The 18,836-nt window shown below is 37.8% G+C and overlaps 1 protein-coding gene and 2 long non-coding RNA genes across 7 annotated transcripts in view; 1 reads left to right on the forward strand and 2 right to left on the reverse strand.

Annotated features, from left to right (window-relative positions):
- LOC133644651 (capping protein, Arp2/3 and myosin-I linker protein 3-like) overlaps nucleotides 1–18,836 on the forward strand; it is a 99,793-nt gene that overhangs the window by 23,403 nt on the left and 57,554 nt on the right. For all 3 annotated transcript variants that reach the window (XM_062039328.1, XM_062039326.1, XM_062039327.1), the window contains exons 7-16: nucleotides 1,094–1,164; nucleotides 1,247–1,320; nucleotides 8,613–8,688; nucleotides 8,757–8,845; nucleotides 10,964–11,058; nucleotides 11,290–11,376; nucleotides 13,203–13,312; nucleotides 13,422–13,499; nucleotides 13,572–13,648; nucleotides 16,670–16,774. In XM_062039328.1, coding sequence (XP_061895312.1) covers nucleotides 1,094–1,164; nucleotides 1,247–1,320; nucleotides 8,613–8,688; nucleotides 8,757–8,845; nucleotides 10,964–11,058; nucleotides 11,290–11,376; nucleotides 13,203–13,312; nucleotides 13,422–13,499; nucleotides 13,572–13,648; nucleotides 16,670–16,774 — 862 coding nt within the window. The remainder of the gene's footprint in view (nucleotides 1–1,093; nucleotides 1,165–1,246; nucleotides 1,321–8,612; nucleotides 8,689–8,756; nucleotides 8,846–10,963; nucleotides 11,059–11,289; nucleotides 11,377–13,202; nucleotides 13,313–13,421; nucleotides 13,500–13,571; nucleotides 13,649–16,669; nucleotides 16,775–18,836) is intronic.
- On the reverse strand, nucleotides 1,202–8,892 carry LOC133644658 (uncharacterized). Its single transcript, XR_009824805.1, has 3 exons — nucleotides 8,735–8,892; nucleotides 8,589–8,669; nucleotides 1,202–1,326 (listed from the first exon to the last, which is right to left on the reverse strand). It is a non-coding gene; the product is annotated as an uncharacterized LOC133644658 (long non-coding RNA).
- Nucleotides 16,454–18,836, reverse strand: part of LOC133644657 (uncharacterized) — a 164,782-nt gene continuing 162,399 nt past the window's right edge. For all 3 annotated transcript variants that reach the window (XR_009824802.1, XR_009824801.1, XR_009824804.1), the window contains one exon: nucleotides 16,454–16,799. This is a non-coding gene — a long non-coding RNA (uncharacterized LOC133644657). The remainder of the gene's footprint in view (nucleotides 16,800–18,836) is intronic.

Genomic DNA, 18,836 nt, shown 5'->3' on the forward strand with positions numbered 1-18,836 from the left:
TACCTTTCAGCATTAATGGCGCCTTCACAGATGTGTAAGTTACCCATGCCTTGGGCACTAATACACCCCCATACCATCACACATGCTGGCTTTTCAACTTTGCGCCTAGAACAATCCGGTTGGTTCTTTTCTCTTTGTTCCGGAGGACACAACATCCACAGTTTCCAAAAGCAATTTGAAATGTGGACTCATCAAAGCACAGAACACTTTTCCACCTTGCATCAGTACATCTTAGATGAGCTCGGGCCCAGCGAAGCTGGCGGCGTTTCTGGGTGTTGTTGATAAATGGCTTTCGCTTTGCATAGTAGAGTTTTAACTTGCACTTACAGATCTAGCGCCGAACTGTAGTTACTGTCAGTGGTTTTCTGAAGTGTTACTGAGCCTATGTGGTGATATCCTTTACACACTGGTGTTGCTTTGTGATGCAGTACTGCCTAAGGGGTCGAAGGTCCATAATTTCAACGCTTACGTGCAGTGATTTCTCCAGACTCTCTGAACCTTTTGATGATATTATGGACTGTAGATGGTGAAATCCCTAAATTCCTTGCAATAGCTGGTTGAGAAAGGTTTTTCTTAAACTGTTGGACAATTTGTTCACGCATTTGTTGACAAAGTGGTGACCCTCGCCCCATCCTTGTTTGTGAATGACTGAGCATTTCATGGAAGCTGCTTTTATACACAATCATGGCACCCACCCGTTCCCAATTAGCCTGTTCACCTGAGGGATGTTCCAAATAAACGTTTGATGAGCATTCCTCAACTTTCTCAGTCTTTTTTGCCACTTGTGCCAGCTTTTTTGAAACATGTTGCAGTCATCAAATTCCAAATGAGCTAATATTTGCAAAAAATAAAGTTTCTCAGTTCGAACATTAGATATCTTGTCTTTGCAGTCTATTCAATTGAATATAAGTTAAAAAGGATTTGCAAATCATTGTATTCTGTTTTTATTCCCGATTTACACAACGTGCCAACTTCACTGGTTTTGGGGTTTGTACATCCAAGTGAGCGCTGTACTCACATTTGTCAGATACAGTCGCTCGCACTCCCAGATGTTCTTTGTTCACCAGCACGAAACGTTTGTTGCCGCCCTCAGGAGGCTTTTCGGAGACGTACGCCGCCTTGTGCGACTATAATGGCATCAGCTGCAAGGAGGAAGTGCAGTGGGTAAGAGCCGCGTCACTCTTCAAGTGCTTTTTCCAACCTTGCACGAGATCCCTGCGGACTCCTGGCTAATGTCACCCTCTAGGATGTGGACACCATCTACCACTCCCAGGACAACCGAGAGTTCAACTTGCTGGATTTTAGTCACCTGGAAAGCAGGTAAGACTGTAAAAAAAAAAAAAATTGTAATAATAGTCAAAAACAGCAACAAATCAATATCGAAATTTTCCAATTATAACTGAAAGAATTGCATGTGAATGCTCCAATGCTGAAGTTGAACTGAAATGCTGACAAAATGTAGCATGAATGTAAGAATAGTTTGAGTTTTGGAATGGTTTGAATGTAAAAGAGTTTGAATTTCAAGGGAAACCGGAATTTGGTTTGGAACTTGGGAAAGTGTTAGTTTGAAAGTCCAGGATGAGAGGAATGTGTTGATGTTGGAATGGTTTGAATAGGTTGAAAAATGTGGGAATTGTGCAACTTGGAAAAATGTCCCATTCATTTCAATGGGAACTTCCTGGAAATTTGAGAATTTTTGGAAATCTGGATTTTTTTTAAAAAATGATAAGGAGCATGAAAGTCCTGAATGAGCTGAATTGGTTGGTGTTGGAGTTGTTTAAATCGGGCAAAACATTTTGAATTAGTAACAGTTTTTAATTGAGAAATTCCTGGAGTTTTGGGAAAACCGGAAATTTTTCTAGTTCCTTAACCAACTTGGTTTTTGTCCTAAATATGAGGAGTGTTCTGATGGTAGAACGGTTGAAATGGGTTGAAAAATGTGAAAGAAGTAGTCGAAATTAAGTAGGGTGGAAATAGGTTACCAAAAAACGGGAATTCCTGGAAATTTATTGAACGTGGAAAAATGGTCGTTTGAATGTCCAGGGAAACCGGAATTTGGTTTGGAACTTGGGAAAGTGTTAGTTTGAATGTCCAGGATGAGAGGAATGTGTTGATGTTGGAATGGTTTGAATAGGTTGAAAAATGTGCGAATTGTGCAACTTGGAAAAATGTCCCATTCATTTCAATGGGAACTTCCTGGAAATTTGGGAATTTTGGGAAAAGCGGGATTTTTTGGAAAATGATTACAAGCTGAATTGGTTGGTGTTGGAATTGTTTAAATCGGGCAAAACATTTTTAAATAGTAACAGTTTTTAATTGAGAAATTCCTGGAGTTTCGGGAAAACCGGAAATTTTTCTAGTTCCTTAACCAACTTGGTTTTTGTCCTAAATATGAGGAGTGTTCCGACAGTAGAACGGTTGAAATGGGTTGAAAAATGTGAAAGAAGTAGTCGAAATTAAGTAGGGTGGAAATAGGTTACCAAAAAACGGGAATTCCTGGAAATTTGTTGAACGTGGAAAAATGGTAGTTTGAATGTCCAGGGAAACCGGAATTTGGTTTGGAACTTGGGAAAGTGTTAGTTTGAATGTCCAGGCAGAGTGATGTGTTGATGTTGGAACGGTTTGAATAGGTTGAAAAATGTGCGAATTGTGCTACTTGGAAAAATGTCCCATTCATTTCAATGGGAACTTCCTGGAAATTTGGGGATTTGGGGAAAATGGGATTTTTTTTTTTTAATGATTAGGAGCATGAATGTCCTGAACAAGCTGAATTGGTTGGTGTTGGAATTGTTTAAATCGGGCAAAAAATGTTGCATTAGTAACGGTTTTTAATTGAGAAATTCCTGGAATTTCGGGAAAACCGGGAATTTTTTTTAGTTCCTTAACCAACTTGGTTTTTGTCCTGAATATGAGGAGTGTTTTGACGGTGGAACGGTTGAAAAATGTGAAAGGAGTAGAGAAACCGGAATTTGGTTTTGAACTTGGGAAAGTGTTAGTTTGAATGTCCAGGCAGAGTGAAATGTGTTGATGTTGGAACGGTTTGAATAGATTGAAAAATGTGGGAATTGTGCAACTTGGAAAAATGTCCCATTCGTTTCAATGGGAACTTCCTGGAAATTTGGGAATTTTGGGAAAAGCAGGATTTAAAAAAAAAAAATGATTAGAAGCATGAAAGTCCTGAATGAGCTGAATTGGTTGGTGTTGGAATTGTTTAAATTGGGCAAACATTTTTGAATTAGTAACAGTTTTTAATTGAGAAATTCCTGGAGTTTTGGGAAAACCAGGAATTTTTTTTAGTTCCTTAACCAACTTGGTTTTTGTCCTGAATATGAGGAGTGTTTTGACGGTGGAACGGTTGAAATGGGTTGAAAAATGTGAAAGGAGTAGTCAAACTTAAGAAGGGTGGAAATAGGTTACCAAAAAAACGGGAATTCCTGGAAATTTGTTGAATGTGGAAAAATGGTAGTTTGAATGTCCAGGGAAAACGGAATTTGGTTTGGAACTTGGGAAAGTGTTAGTTTGAATGTCCAGGATGAGAGGAATGTGTTGATGTTGGAATGGTTTGAATAGGTTGAAAAATGTGCGAATTGTGCAACTTGGAAAAATGTCCCATTCATTTCAATGGGAACTTCCTGGAAATTTGGGAATTTTGGGAAAAGCGGGATTTTTTGGAAAATGATTACAAGCTGAATTGGTTGGTGTTGGAATTGTTTAAATCGGGCAAAACATTTTTAATTAGTAACAGTTTTTAATGGAGAAATTCCTGGAGTTTCGGGAAAACCGGAAATTTTTCTAGTTCCTTAACCAACTTGGTTTTTGTCCTAAATATGAGTGTTCCGACGGTAGAACGGTTGAAATGGGTTGAAAAATGTGAAAGGAGTAGTCGAAATTAAGTAGGGTGGAAATAGGTTACCAAAAAACGGGAATTCCTGGAAATTTATTGAACGTGGAAAAATGGTAGTTTGAATGTCCAGGGAAACCGGAATTTGGTTTGGAACTTGGGAAAGTGTTAGTTTGAATGTCCAGGATGAGAGGAATGTGTTGATGCTGGAACGGTTTGAATAGGTTGAAAAATGTGGGAATTGTGCAACTTGGAAAAATGTCCCATTCATTTCAATGGGAACTTCCTGGAAATTGGGAAATTTTGGAAAATTGGGATTTTTTTTTTAAATGATTAGGAGCATAAATGTCCTGAACAAGCTGAATTGGTTGATGTTGGAGTTGTTTAAATCGGGCAAAACATTTTGAATTAGTAACAGTTTTTAATTGAGAAATTCCTGGAATTTCGGGAAAACCGGAAATTTTTCTAGTTCCTTAACCAACTTGGTTTTTGTCCTAAATATGAGGAGTGTTCCGACAGTAGAACGGTTGAAATGGGTTGAAAAATGTGAAAGAAGTAGTCGAAATTAAGAAGGGTGGAAATAGGTTACCAAAAAACGGGAATTCCTGGAAATTTGTTGAACGTGGAAAAATGGTCGTTTGAATGTCCAGAGAAACCGGAATTTGGTTTGGAACTTGGGAAAGTGTTAGTTTGAATGTCCAGGATGAGAGGAATGTGTTGATGCTGGAACGGTTTGAATAGGTTGAAAAATGTGCGAATTGTGCAACTTGGAAAAATGTCCCATTCATTTCAATGGGAACTTCCTGGAAATTGGGAAATTTTGGAAAATTGTTTTTTTAAAAAAAATGATTAGGAGCATGAATGTCCTGAACAAGCTGAATTGGTTGATGTTGGAATTGTTTAAATCGGGCAAAACATTTTGAATTAGTAACAGTTTTTAATTGAGAAATTCCTGGAATTTCGGGAAAACCGGAAATTTTTCTAGTTCCTTAACCAACTTGGTTTTTGTCCTAAATATGAGGAGTGTTCCGACAGTAGAACGGTTGAAATGGGTTGAAAAATGTGAAAGAAGTAGTCGAAATTAAGTAGGGTGGAAATAGGTTACCAAAAAACGGGAATTCCTGGAAATTTGTTGAACGTGGAAAAATGGTAGTTTGAATGTCCAGGGAAACCGGAATTTGGTTTTGAACTTGGGAAAGTGTTAGTTTGAATGTCCAGGCAGAGTGAAATGTGTTGATGTTGGAACGGTTTGAATAGGTTGAAAAATGTGCGAATTGTGCTACTTGGAAAAATGTCCCATTCATTTCAATGGGAACTTCCTGGAAATTTGGGGATTTTGGGTAAAGCGGGATTTAAAAAAAAAAAGATTAGAAGCATGAAAGTCCTGAATGAGCTGAATTGGTTGGTGTTGGAATTGTTTAAATTGGGCAAACATTTTTGAATTAGTAACAGTTTTTAATTGAGAAATTCCTGTAGTTTTGGGAAAACCTGGAATTGTTCTAGTTCATTAACTAATTTGGTTTTTGTCCTGAATATGAGGAGTGTTTTGACGGTGGAACGGTTGAAATGGGTTGAAAAATGTGAAAGGAGTAGTCAAACTTTAGAAGGGTGGAAATAGGTTACCAAAAAAACGGGAATTCCTGGAAATTTGTTGAATGTGGAAAAATGGTAGTTTGAATGTCCAGGGAAAACGGAATTTGGTTTGGAACTTGGGAAAGTGTTAGTTTGAATGTCCAGGCAGAGTGAAATGTGTTGATGTTGGAATGGTTTGAATAGGTTGAAAAATGTGCGAATTGTGCAACTTGGAAAAATGTCCCATTCATTTCAATGGGAACTTCCTGGAAATTTGGGAATTTTGGGGAATTGGGATTTTTTTTTTTTTAAATGATTAGGAGCATGAAAGTCCTGAATGAGCTGAATTGGTTGGTGTTGGAATTGTTTAAATCGGGCAAAAAATGTTGCATTAGTAACAGTTTTTAATTGAGAAATTCCTGGAATTTCAGGAAAACCAGGAATTTTTTTTAGTTCCTTAACCAAATTGGTTTTTGTCCTGAATATGAGTGTTTTGACGGTGGAACAGTTGAAATGGGTTGAAAAATGTGAAAGGAGTAGTCGAACTTAAGAAGGGTGGAAATAGGTTACCAAAAAACGGGAATTCCTGGAAATTTGTTGAATTTGGAAAAATGGTCATTTGAATGTCCAGGGAAACCGGAATTTGGTTTGGAACTTGGGAAAGTGTTAGTTTGAATGTCCAGGATGAGAGGAATGTGGTGATGTTGGAATGGTTTGAATAGGTTGAAAAATGTGCGAATTGTGCAACTTGGAAAAATGTCCCATTCATTTCAATGGGAACTTCCTGGAAATTTGGGAATTTTGGGAAAAGCTGGATTTTTTGGAAAATGATTACAAGCTGGATTGGTTGGTGTTGGAATTGTTTAAATCGGGCAAAACATTTTGAATTAGTAACAGTTTTTAATTGAGAAATTCCTGGAGTTTTGGGAAAACCGGAAATTTTTCTAGTTCCTTAACCAACTTGGTTTTTGTCCTAAATATGAGGAGTGTTCCGACGGTAGAACGGTTGAAATGGGTTGAAAAATGTGAAAGGAGTAGTCAATCTTAAGAAGGGTGGAAATAAGTTACCAAAAAAACGGGAATTCCTGGAAATTTGTTGAACGTGGAAAAATGGTAGTTTGAATGTCCAGGGAAACCGGAATTTGGTTTGGAACTTGGGAAAGTGTTAGTTTGAATGTCCAGGATGAGTGAAATGTGTTGATGTTGGAACGGTTTGAATAGATTGAAAAATGTGGGAATTGTGCAACTTGGAAAAATGTCCCATTCGTTTCAATGGGAACTTCCTGGAAATTTGGGAATTTTGGGAAAAGCAGGATTTAAAAAAAAAAAATGATTAGAAGCATGAAAGTCCTGAATGAGCTGAATTGGTTGGTGTTGGAATTGTTTAAATTGGGCAAACATTTTTGAATTAGTAACAGTTTTTAATTGAGAAATTCCTGGAGTTTCGGGAAAACCAGGAATTTTTTTTAGTTCCTTAACCAACTTGGTTTTTGTCCTGAATATGAGGAGTGTTTTGACGGTGCAACGGTTGAAATGGGTTGAAAAATGTGAAAGGAGTAGTCAAACTTAAGAAGGGTGGAAATAGGTTACCAAAAAAACGGGAATTCCTGGAAATTTGTTGAATGTGGAAAAATGGTAGTTTGAATGTCCAGGGAAAACGGAATTTGGTTTTGAACTTGGGAAAGTGTTAGTTTGAATGTCCAGGATGAGTGAAATGTGTTGATGTTGGAATGGTTTGAATAGGTTGAAAAATGTGCGAATTGTGCAACTTGGAAAAATGTCCCATTCGTTTCAATGGGAACCTCATGGAAATTTGGGAATTTTGGGATATTGGGATTTAAAAAAAAAAAAATGATTAGGAGCATGAATGTCCTGCATGAGCTGAATTGGTTGGTGTTGGAATTGTTTAAATCGGGCAAAAAATGTTGCATTAGTAACAGTTTTTAATTGAGAAATTCATGGAATTTCAGGAAAAACCGGAATTTTTCTAGTTCCTTAACCAACTTGGTTTTTGTCCTGAATACGAGGAATGTTTTGACGGTGGAACGGTTGAAATGGGTTGAAAAATGTGAAAGGAGTAGTCAAACTTAACGTTTTAAAGTCAGTTTTACACAATAACAAAAAATGACAGTCATACAGTACTCACTTTTTATTATTAGGTTACCAAAAACAACACCTTAAAAATATTTGTAATTAAAATGATAGTAAATAATCGTGTGCTAATAACCAAAAACAAAGTTTTACAGTGCATCCGGAAAGTATTTAGAGCGCTTCACATTTTCCACATTTTGTTATGTTACAGCCTTATTTCATATATATATATTTTTTTTCTCAAAATTCTACACACCCTTAATGAGAATTATGTATGTATGACTTTTTTGTTTTTTTTTGCAGATTTACTGAAAATAAATAACAAAAATATCACAAGTATTCACAGCCTTTGCTCGATACTTTGTTGATGCACCTTCGGCAGCAACTGTGTCAAGACAGTGTCGGTTGGTTTTCATCCTGGATAAAAAAAACAAAAAACAACGCTTCACATCTGACCGGATGGAGCTTGAGAGGTGCTGCAAAGAGGAATGGCCAAAACTGACAAAAGATAGGTGTGCCAAGCTTGTGGCATCGTATTCAAAAAGACTTGAGGCTGTAATTTCTGCCAAAGGTGCATCAACAAAGTAATGAGCAAAGGCTGTGAATACTTATGTACATTTGATTTTTTTGTTTGTTTTAATACAGTTGCAATTTTTAAAAAATAATTTAAAAAAATGAAAAATTACATTTATATTATGGGGTATTGTGTGTAGAATTTTGAGGACAAAAATGAATTTAGTCTATTTTGGAATAATGCTGTAACATAAACATAGGGAAAAAAGTGCAGCGCTGTGAATAGTTTAAGGATGCACAGTACATGCAAATTGTTTCCTAATTTCCAAAAATCAAAAAATATAATTTGTTTAATTATATATATTTTTTTATACCCTGTTCGAAAATGTTTTATTATATTTTTTTATCCCAAATTATATATTGTGAGAACTGGTTTGAATTGAGAATTGTGTTGAATCGATTCTGAATCAAATCGAAGTGAATTGTAAAATTCCGATCACTAATAGGTAATTCACAGTTAAAGGGGAAAATGCGTGGATCCACTGAACTTCAAAGGTGCCTCTGGGTTTACCTGATGGTTGTCTGTCGCCTGCAGGGACTTGGCGGTGATTGTCGCTTCGGTGGCGTACAACACCTGGTTCACTAAGCTCTACTGCAAAGACCTGCGATTGGTAAGCGAGTTACGCTGCAGCGCTTTGTTGGGAGGGGGAAACTGACCTTGTCTGTTGATCGGTGTCAGGGGTCAGAGGTCACGGAGCAGGTCCTGCACACAGTCAGCAAATCATCCAGCCTGGAGGAGATCACCCTGGAGAACGCCGGGTTAAAATCGTAAGCTTGAAAGACTTTTGTTGTTGTTGTTCTACATCAGGGGTGTCAAACTCATTTTCATTGAGGGCCACATCGCAGTAATGGCTGCTTTTTTAAAATTAATTTACATTATGCATGCGGGTAATTACCTGTGATTAATCATGATTAATCGAACTGCATATGCATTTGATTATTGGATTTTTTAATGTATAACATGCTTTAAAATCATAAATAATGGCATATATTTTACTATTTGTTTTTATCTCACAAAAATAGTTTTGCAATACAGTATATAATAATATAATTGGCATGATCAGATAATATTAAAGTATAAAATATGCATTTTTTTTCTGTCAAAATTATATTAATAATATATATATATATATACATATATATATATATATATATATATATATATATATATATATATATATATATGTGTGTGTATCTGTTTATATTGTTTTATTTTATTTCTGATTATTATTATTATTATTAATCTATTATTATTTCTTTTTTTGTTTATTTAATTGATGTATTTGTAGATACTACTTTGTTTTTTTGCTGTTTCTTACACAAAAGTCTTATGGGTTATTTCTAAAAACTCCAATAAAAAAAAGGTAAAAAAAAAAAAAGAAATACACAAAAGTCTTATGTTTTCCCTTTTAAGAACTCCAATTAAAATTAAGTTAAAAAAAAAAATACACAAGTCTTACATGTGTTATTTCTAAAAACTCCAAAAAAATTAAGTAAAAAAATAAAGAAAATACACAAAAGTCTTATGTTTTCCCTTTTAAGAACTCCAATTAAAATTAAGTTAAGAAAAAAACTAAACATAACTCTTACATCTGTTTTTCAAAAACCTCCAATAAAATTAAGTTTAAAAAAAGGAACACACAAACGTTTGACATGTGTTCCTTCTAAAAACTCCAATAAAAAATATGTAAAAAAAAAAAAGAATACACAAAAGTTTTACATTTGTATCTTCCGAAAAATTCCAATAAAAATGTTGTTACAAAACAAGAAGTACAACAAAGTGTTATGGTTTTCCTTCTAAAAACTCCAACAAAAATAAGTAACAAAAAAGAAGTACACAAAAGTCTTACATTTGTTCGTTCTAAAAACTCCAATAAAATTAATTTTTTAAAAATAATACACAAAAGTCTTATATTTTTCCTTCTAAAAACTCCAATTAAAATTAAGTTAAAAAAAAAAGAAATACACAAAAGTCTTGAATTTGTTTAAAAAAAAACTCAAATAAAACTAATTAAAAAAAAGGAATACACAAAAGTTTTACATTTGTTCATCTAAAAACTCCAATTAAAATTAAGATTAAAAAAAATATACGCAAAAATCTTACTTTTTTTTTAAAAAAAAGACTAATAAAACTAAGTTAAAAAAAAGAAATACACAAAAGTTTTACATTTGTTCCTTTTAAGAACTCCAATAAAAATAACTTACAATAAAAAGAAGTACACACAAGTCTTCATTTGTTCCTTCTAAAAACTCAAATAAAATAAGTAAAAAAAAAAAAAAAAAATACACAAAAGTCTTACGTTTTTCCTTCTAAAAACTCCAATAAAAAGAAGTTAAAATAAAAAGAAGTACACGTCTTTCATTTATTCCTTCTAAAAACTCCAATAAAAGTAAAAAAAAGAATAAAGAAAATACACAAAAGTTTTATATTTTCCCTTCTAAAAACTCCCATTAAAATTAAGTTTAAAAAAATAAATACACAAAAGTCTTACATGTGTTCCTTCTAAAACTCCAATAAAAATAAGTTAAAATAAAAAGAAGTACAAAAAAGTATTTCATTTGTTCCTTCTAAAAATTGTAATAAAATTAAGTAAAAAAAAAAAAAAGAAATACACAAAAGTCTTACATTTCTTTAAAAAAATAAAACTCCAATTAAACTGAGTTAAAAAAATATATATATATATATATATATATATATATATATATATATATATATATATATATATATATATATATATATATATATATATATATATATATATATATATATATATATACACGAATGTCTTATATTTGTTCCTTCTAAAAACTGCATTAAGTTAAAAAAAAATACACAAAAGTCAATGTCTTGCATTTAGTGAGACCATAACCATGTTGCCTCTGCAGAGACTTCCCACAGAAGATGTCGGCCGCTCTCTCCGAGAACCCCGCCTCTGTCATCCATTCGCTCAACCTGGCCCATAACTCTCTGGACAACCAAGGTAAGAAGTTGAGAGGAAACAATGTCCGATGAGACAGAAAAGAAAAAAAAAACCTTCACTACAAGGAGGTGTCAAAGTGCTAATTACGCCTGATGAGCCGACTGTCAGCACGCACGGCGGCCTCCAGCCTGTGACTGTGACTGTGGGTGTTAACGTGTGGTGTGACAGGCTGAACAGGAGGACACTCTCCACTACATTTTGTATATATGTCCTCTCACCTTCTGGCTGCAGGCATGGCTAACCTCATCCAGCAGATGTGTCGCCTCAGCAAGGGTCTCCGCCTCCTCAACCTCTCCAAGACCTCGCTCACCTCCAAAGGTTTGTCAAAATGGCGCTCCCGCTGTTTTTGTTTTTTTTTGTGATATCCTGCGGCGCCATACTAATGAAGAAGGACAAGGAGTAGAAATTGGTTAATTAGCACAAAAGGAAGCAGAAGGGTAGGACATGATTAGGGGGAGACACAGCATTTAAAGGCCTACTGAAAGCCACTACTACGCAGTCTGATAGTTTATATATCAATGATGAAATCTTAACATTGCAACACATGCCAATACGGCCGGGTTAACTTATAAGGTGCAATTTTAAATTCCCCGCTAAACTTCCGGTTGGAAACGTCGATGTATGATGACGTAAGCGCGTGACGTCACGACGGCAACGGAAGTATTCGTACCCAATGTGTCACCATACAAACTGCTCTGTTTTCATCGAACAATTCCACAGTATTCTGGACATCTGTGTTGGTGAATCTTTTGCAATTTGTTTAATGGACAATGGAGACTGCAAATTGGAAAGTTGTAGGTGCGATCGGTGTATTAGCGGCGGACTACAGCAGCACAATCAGGAAGTTGTGTTGTGTTTGAGCTGGATAGCAGACGCACTACCGTGAGTACAGCTTTGACTTCCAAACATTTGATCGCTTGCCCGTACGTGCGTGTCACTATGTGCATGTCACGTACGTAACTTTGGGGAAATATATGTTTCTTGCCGACTCTGATGGCGGCCGGGGTGTCGTCGAAAGCTACAACGCCCGCCGCTCCGTAGTTAGCTTCAATTGTTAAGCTTCGCCAAGCTGGAAATTATTAACCGTGTATTTACATGTCCACGGTTTAATAGTATTGTTGATCTTCAGTCTATCCTTCCAGTCAGGGTTTTTTAAAATTTTGTTTCTATCTGCATTTGAGCCTGATGCTATCACGTTAGCTCCGTAGCTAATGTGCGTCAACGATGTATTGTCGTGGAGATAAAAGTCACTGTGAATGTCCATTTCGCGGTCTCGACTCTCATTTTCAAGAGGATATAGTATCCGAGGTGGTTTGAAATACAAATCTGTGATCCACAAAAGAAAAAGGAGAGTGTGTGGAATCCAATGAGACCTTGTACCTAAGTTACGGTCAGAGCGAAAAAAGATACACCCTGCACTGCCTCTCTAGTCCTTCACTCTAACGTTCCTCATCCACGAATCTCTCGCTCTATTGTAAACAACGGGGAATTGTGAGTAATCCTTCCTCCTGTGACGTCACGCTACTTCCGGTATAGGCAAGGCTTTTTTTAATCAGCGACCAAAAGTTGCGAACTTTATCGTCGTTGTTCTATACTAATCCTTTCAGCAAAAATATGGCAATATCGCGAAATGATCAAGTATGACACATAGAATGGATCTGCTATCCCCGTTTAAATAAAAAAAATTCATTTCAGTAGGCCTTTAAAGCAGCATTTTTTTTTGGACATGTGTAAAAACTAGGACATCCCATTAGTGGCCCCCCCTATGGCTTGTGGAAAAAAATGCTTCAGAAGACATTAGTGTTGTCCCGATAACAATATTTTGGTGCCGGTACCAAAATGTTTTTCTGTACTTTTCGGTACTTTTCTAAATAAAGGGGACCCCAAAAATGTCATTATTGGCTTTATTTTAGCAAAGAAAAATCTTAGGGTACATTAAACATATGTTTATTATTATTATTAATATCATCCCGGGGGCCATAGCTAATTCATTAGCGGGCTGGATCTGGCCTTCGGACCTTGACTTTGACACCCCTGAGATCAAATGTTTTTCATGGGACGACACATTTCCCATATTTAATAAAGACCCATAAACTTAGATGGGAGTTGAGTAAAACGTTGCAATAATCTACCTTGTCCTTCAGGGTTGATGTCGCTCTCTCTGGCTCTGAACTCCAGTGACCAGTACTCCAACTCCCTCCTGCACCTGGACCTGAGCAAGAACCCGGGCATCCTGTCAGGTGACGACGCCTCGGTGAGGAAGCGCATGCAGCGCAACCTGCAAATCAGTTTCATTCAGATTCTTCACATGACGTCTGCACGGGTGTGTGTGTGTGTGTGTGTGTGTGTGTGTGTGTTTGCAGACCTTGTATCTCTTCCTGTCGCAGCCCAACTGCTTGGTGCATTTGGACCTGTCGGGCACAGATTGCTCCGTGGACTCGGTAAGGCGTTCACGGCGGTGCTTTCAAAAAAAGGAATGCATTAACCGTTTCCACCTCCCCTCTCTCATGCAGCTATTCGGGGCTCTTCTGAGGGGGTGCTGCGCTGATCTCGCCTTCCTGAATCTTTCCAAAAATTCCTTCTCCCACAGGTTAGTCGAAAAGAGGCGGTTTGCAAAAATAAAGTTTGGCGGGGGATTTTGTAAGTCCAACTTCGGGGCTTAAAACTTCAGTAACATTTGTCAGAAAAATAACAAGACGGTGCAGGTGCATGTTTTGACACATGTTCACCCGTTTGTGTGCGGCGGCACGAGAGGAGAAGAGCTGCCTGTACATTTTGAGGTAAAAAAGATAAGCAGACGTCTTTAGGGTAGGCAACCCGCGGATCTTTAGCGTCGCCCTAGTGGCTCCCTGGAGAATTTTTAAAAAAGGGTTGAAAATGGAAAAAGATGGGGGGGGGGGAATAATTTTTTTTTGGTAACACTTTAGTATGGGGAACATATTCACCATTAAAGGCCTACTGAAAGCCACTACTACCGACCACGCAGTCTGATAGTTTATATATCAATGATGAAATCTTAACATTGCAACACATGCCAATACGGCCGGGTTAACTTATAAAGTGCAATTTTAAATTTCCCGCTAAACTTCCCGTTAAAAACGTCTTTGGATGATGACGTTTGCACGTGACATCAATCGTTGAAACGGAAGTATTCGGCCCCAATGAATCCAATACAAAAAAGCTCTGTTTTCATCTCAAAATTCCACAGTATTCTGGACATCTGTGTTGGTGAATCTTTTGCAATTTGTTTAATGAACAATGGAGACTGCAAAGAAGAAAGTTTTAGGTGAGATCGGTGTATTAGCGGCGGACTACAGCAACACAACCAGGAGGACTTTGAGATGGATAGCAGACGCGCTAGCCGCCGACCTCACCTTGACTTCCTCCGTCTCCGGGCCGCCGGCCGCATCTATGATCGGGTGAAGTCTTTCGTCGCTCCGTCGATCGCTGGAACGCAGGTGAGCACGGGTGTTGATGAGCAGATGAGGGCTGGCTGGCATAGGTGGATAGCTAATGTTTTTGGCATAGCTCTGTGAGGTCCCGTTGCTAAGTTAGCTTCAATGGCGTCGTTAGCAACAGCATTGTTAACCTTCGCCAGGCTGGAAAGCATTAACCGTGTATTTACATGTTCATGGTTTAATAGTATTGTTGATTTTCTGTCTATCCTTCCAGTCAGGAGTTTATTTATTTTGTTTCTATCTGCATTTTAGCCCGATGCTATCACGTTAGCTCCGTAGCTAAAGAGCTTCACCGATGTATTGTCGTGGAGATAAAAGTCACTGTGAATGTCCATTTCGCATTCTCGACTCTCATTTTCAAGAGGATATAGTATCCGAGGTGGTTTAAAATACAAATCCGTGATCCACAATAGAAAAAGGAGAAAGTGTGGAATCCAATGAACCCTTGTACCTAAGTTACGGTCAGAGCGAAAAAAGATACGTCCTGCACTGCACGCTAGTCCTTCACTCTCACTTTCCTCATCCACGAATCTTTCATCCTCGCTCAAATTAATGGGGTAATTGTCGCTTTCTCGGTCCGAATCGCTCTCGCTGCTGGTGTAAACAATGGGAAAATGTGAGCAGCCCTTCCTCCTGTGACATCACGCTACTTCCGGTAGGGGCAAGGCTTTTTTTTATCAGAGACCAAAAGTTGCGAACTTTATCGTCGTTGTTTTCTACTAAATCCTTTCAGCAAAAATGTGGCAATATCGCGAAATGATCAAGTGTGACACATAGAATGGATCTGCTATCCCCGTTTAAATTAAAAAAAAATCATTTCAGTAGGCCTTTAATTAGTTGCTTATTAACATGAAAATTAGTAACATATTGGCTCTTAATTAATCATTATTAAGTACTTATTAATGCCTTATTCTGCATGGCCTTAGTATACAACCAGTAAGCCATTAGCTAAAAGTCTTCCCTCAATAACCTCAGAATTATTGCTTATTAGTAACCCTAATCCTAACCCTTATATGTTCTCCTAGTGTCCAAATAACTCTAAATTAAATCTTTGTTACTTAGAATATGTTCCCCATACTAAAGTGTTACCTTTTTTGTTTTAGTATGTTTTTGTTTGAGGACAAACATAACACAAACCTTCCCAATTGTTAGAACTACCACTGTTTAATATGTTTGTATGTATGCTTCACAGTATTTGGTGAACGTCGTTTTGTCCTACTAATTCCGGCGGTTTCTTGAACTCACCATAGTGTGGACTGTGACGCGACAGTTTGTTTACATGTAAAATCTTCCACTCCTTCTTTGTCTCATTTTGTCCACCAAACTTTTTATGCTGTGCGTGAATGCACAAAGGTGCGCTTTGTTGATGTTATTGACTTGTTGGAGTGCTAACCAGGCATATTTGGTCAGTGCATGACTGCAAGCTAATCAATGCTAACTTGTGTGGCGTTCGGGTCTGTGGGACCCGTTTTCATTTTTTTTATTAAAAGAAAAATGATACAATTAGTTAATTTTTCAAACTGAGACTCACTGACTTTGGCTCATTTTCTGTTTAGAACATATATCAGAATACATATTTAATGACCACACACCATACACCCCCCCCTACACATTTCTATTACATATAAGATGTCCGGGTCCACTGGCCCCGGGGCTAATATAAGTGTGGAAATTGATGTTCTGTGTACCCCCCACACACACACACACAGCAGGCCTAGACAGGAGGAGGACAGAGTGTAGGTACACAGAACATCAGAGGGTCAAATGTGCGAGAAAATGAGAGCAGACAGTGTTGACAAACAATGTTGCAACGTTTATATTGTTGTTACTCAGCCAGCGTTTTTGGGTCTGATGGACCCGTTGCATTTTGCGCCTTTTAATGACTCACAATCAAACACTTTTATGTTAAAATACTGAACAGATGTTTATTGGGATAAGGTAAACATCTGTGCTTTACTGACGGATCATACTTGTGGAAAACCCAGTATTTTTTGTCCCCTACGGCTGCAAGCTCTGAGTCAACATGAATATTCTGACGTCACTTATTGGCTGTTCTCTGCACTCGGCATGTCAACAACACCCGTACGGCCCACTCTCGTCACCCTCCATGTTCCCCTCTTCTCACCGTTCCTTGTCGCTGTTCCATCCGACAGAAAAGGGAAGGACACGCTGCCGCTGTTCCGTCAGTTCTTCAGCTCCGCCTTCAGCCTCACCCACGTCACCCTGGCCGCCATGAAGCTGCCCGCGGACGTCCTCAGGTACTCGCCGCCGTTGCCGCTTTTCCTGCGAGGTGAGAAAGGATTTCAAGAGCGTCACGACAAGTCAGGGCAACGTGCACTTAGTGCTTTGAGGTGATGCCAGGGCATCATGGGCAGTGGCACACAACAACATCCTCACAATAAAGGCAGACTTAGGGCCTGATCTACTAAGATCCAAATACCACACGCTAAACAGCGTGCAAAAAATAACATAGCGTGTACTATAAGTGGCCATGTTGCGCGTAATGTACTACGACTGCGTGCACAATCAATAACTGGTGCAGACCGCCTTGTCTAAATGAGGTTTTTGCATGTACTACCTTCAGTCGCCATGGAGACACTCATTTACTGCACATTCATGTTATCATGCGCCTACTTGTGGTGTTTTTATCTTTTCAAACACGCAACCGTGCACCACTTTTTATGGGCATTTTAGAAGCAGTTCCGCAGTGCATCTACAACGGGACCCACTTTTTTTTTTACCGCGCTTTAAAGCTTGCGCTGGTATGTTCCGGATGCAAGAAAATGCATATTGCAAAAAAAGTTTTTTTTATATGAAAACCCATTCACTGCGATTCATGTTATCATGCGCCTACTTGTGGCGTTTTTATGTTTTCAAACACGCAACCGTGTACCACTTTTTATGGGCATTTTAGAAGCAGTCCCGAAGTGCATCTACAACAGGACCCACTTATTAATTGCGCTTTAAAGCTTGCGCTGGTATGTTCCGGATGCAAGAAAATGCATATTGCAAAAAAAAGTTTTTTTTATATGAAAACTCATTTACTGCGCATTCATGTTATCATGCGCCTACTTGTAGCGTTTTTATGTTTTCAAACACGCAACCGTGTACCACTTTTTATGGGCATTTTAGAAGCAGTCCAGAAGTGCATCTACAACAGGACCCACTTATTAATCGCGCTTTAAAGCTTGCGCTGGTATGTTCCGGATGCAAGAAAATGCATATTGCAAAAAAAAGTTTTTTTTATATGAAAACTCATTTACTGCGCATTCATGTTATCATGCGCCTACTTGTGGCGTTTTTATGTTTTCAAACACGCAACCGTGTACCACTTTTTATGGGCATTTTAGAAGCAGTCCCGAAGTGCATCTACACTGGGACCCACTTATTAATCGCGCTTTAAAGCTCGCGCTGGTATGTTCCGGATGCAAGAAAATGCATATTGCAAAAAAAAGTTTTTTTTATATGAAAACTCATTTACTGCGCATTCATGTTATCATGCGCCTACTTGTAGCGTTTTTATGTTTTCAAACACGCAACCGTGTACCACTTTTTATGGGCATTTTAGAAGCAATCCCGCAGTGCATCTACAACAGGACCCACTTATTAATCGCGCTTTAAAGCTCACGCTAGTATGTTCCGGTTGCAAGAAAATGCATATTGCAAAAAAAGTTGTTTTTATATGAAAACCCATTTACTGCGATTCCTGTTATCATGCGCCTACTTGTGGCGTTTTTATGTTTTCAAACATGCAACCGTGCACCACTTTTTATGGGCATTTTAGAAGCAGTTCCGCAGTGCATCTACAACGGGACCCACTTTTTTTTACCGCGCTTTAAAGCTCGCACTGGTATGTTCCGGATGCAAGAAAATGCATACTGCAAAAAAAAGTTTTTTTTTTATATGAAAACTCATTTACTGCGCATTCATGTTATCATGCGCCTACTTGGGGCGTTTTTATGTTTTCAAACACGCAACCGTGTATCACTTTTTATGGGCATTTTAGAAGCAGTCCCGCAGTGCATCTACAATGGTACCCATTTTTTTTACCGCGCTTTAAACTCGCGCTGGTATGTTCCGGATGCAAGAAAATGCATATTGCAAAAAACTTTTTTTTATATGAAAACTAATTTACTGTGCATTCATGTTACCATGCGCCTACTTGTGGCGTTTTTATGTTTTGAAACACGCAACCGTGTACCACTTTTTATGGGCATTTTAGAAGCAGTCCCGCAGTGCATCTACAACGGGACCCACTTTTATTTTTACCGCGCTTTAAAGCTCGCGCTGGTATGTTCCGGATGCAAGAAAATGCATATT

This window comes from Entelurus aequoreus, linkage group LG27 (genome assembly GCF_033978785.1).
Source record: "Entelurus aequoreus isolate RoL-2023_Sb linkage group LG27, RoL_Eaeq_v1.1, whole genome shotgun sequence".
Taxonomy (NCBI): domain Eukaryota; kingdom Metazoa; phylum Chordata; class Actinopteri; order Syngnathiformes; family Syngnathidae; genus Entelurus; species Entelurus aequoreus.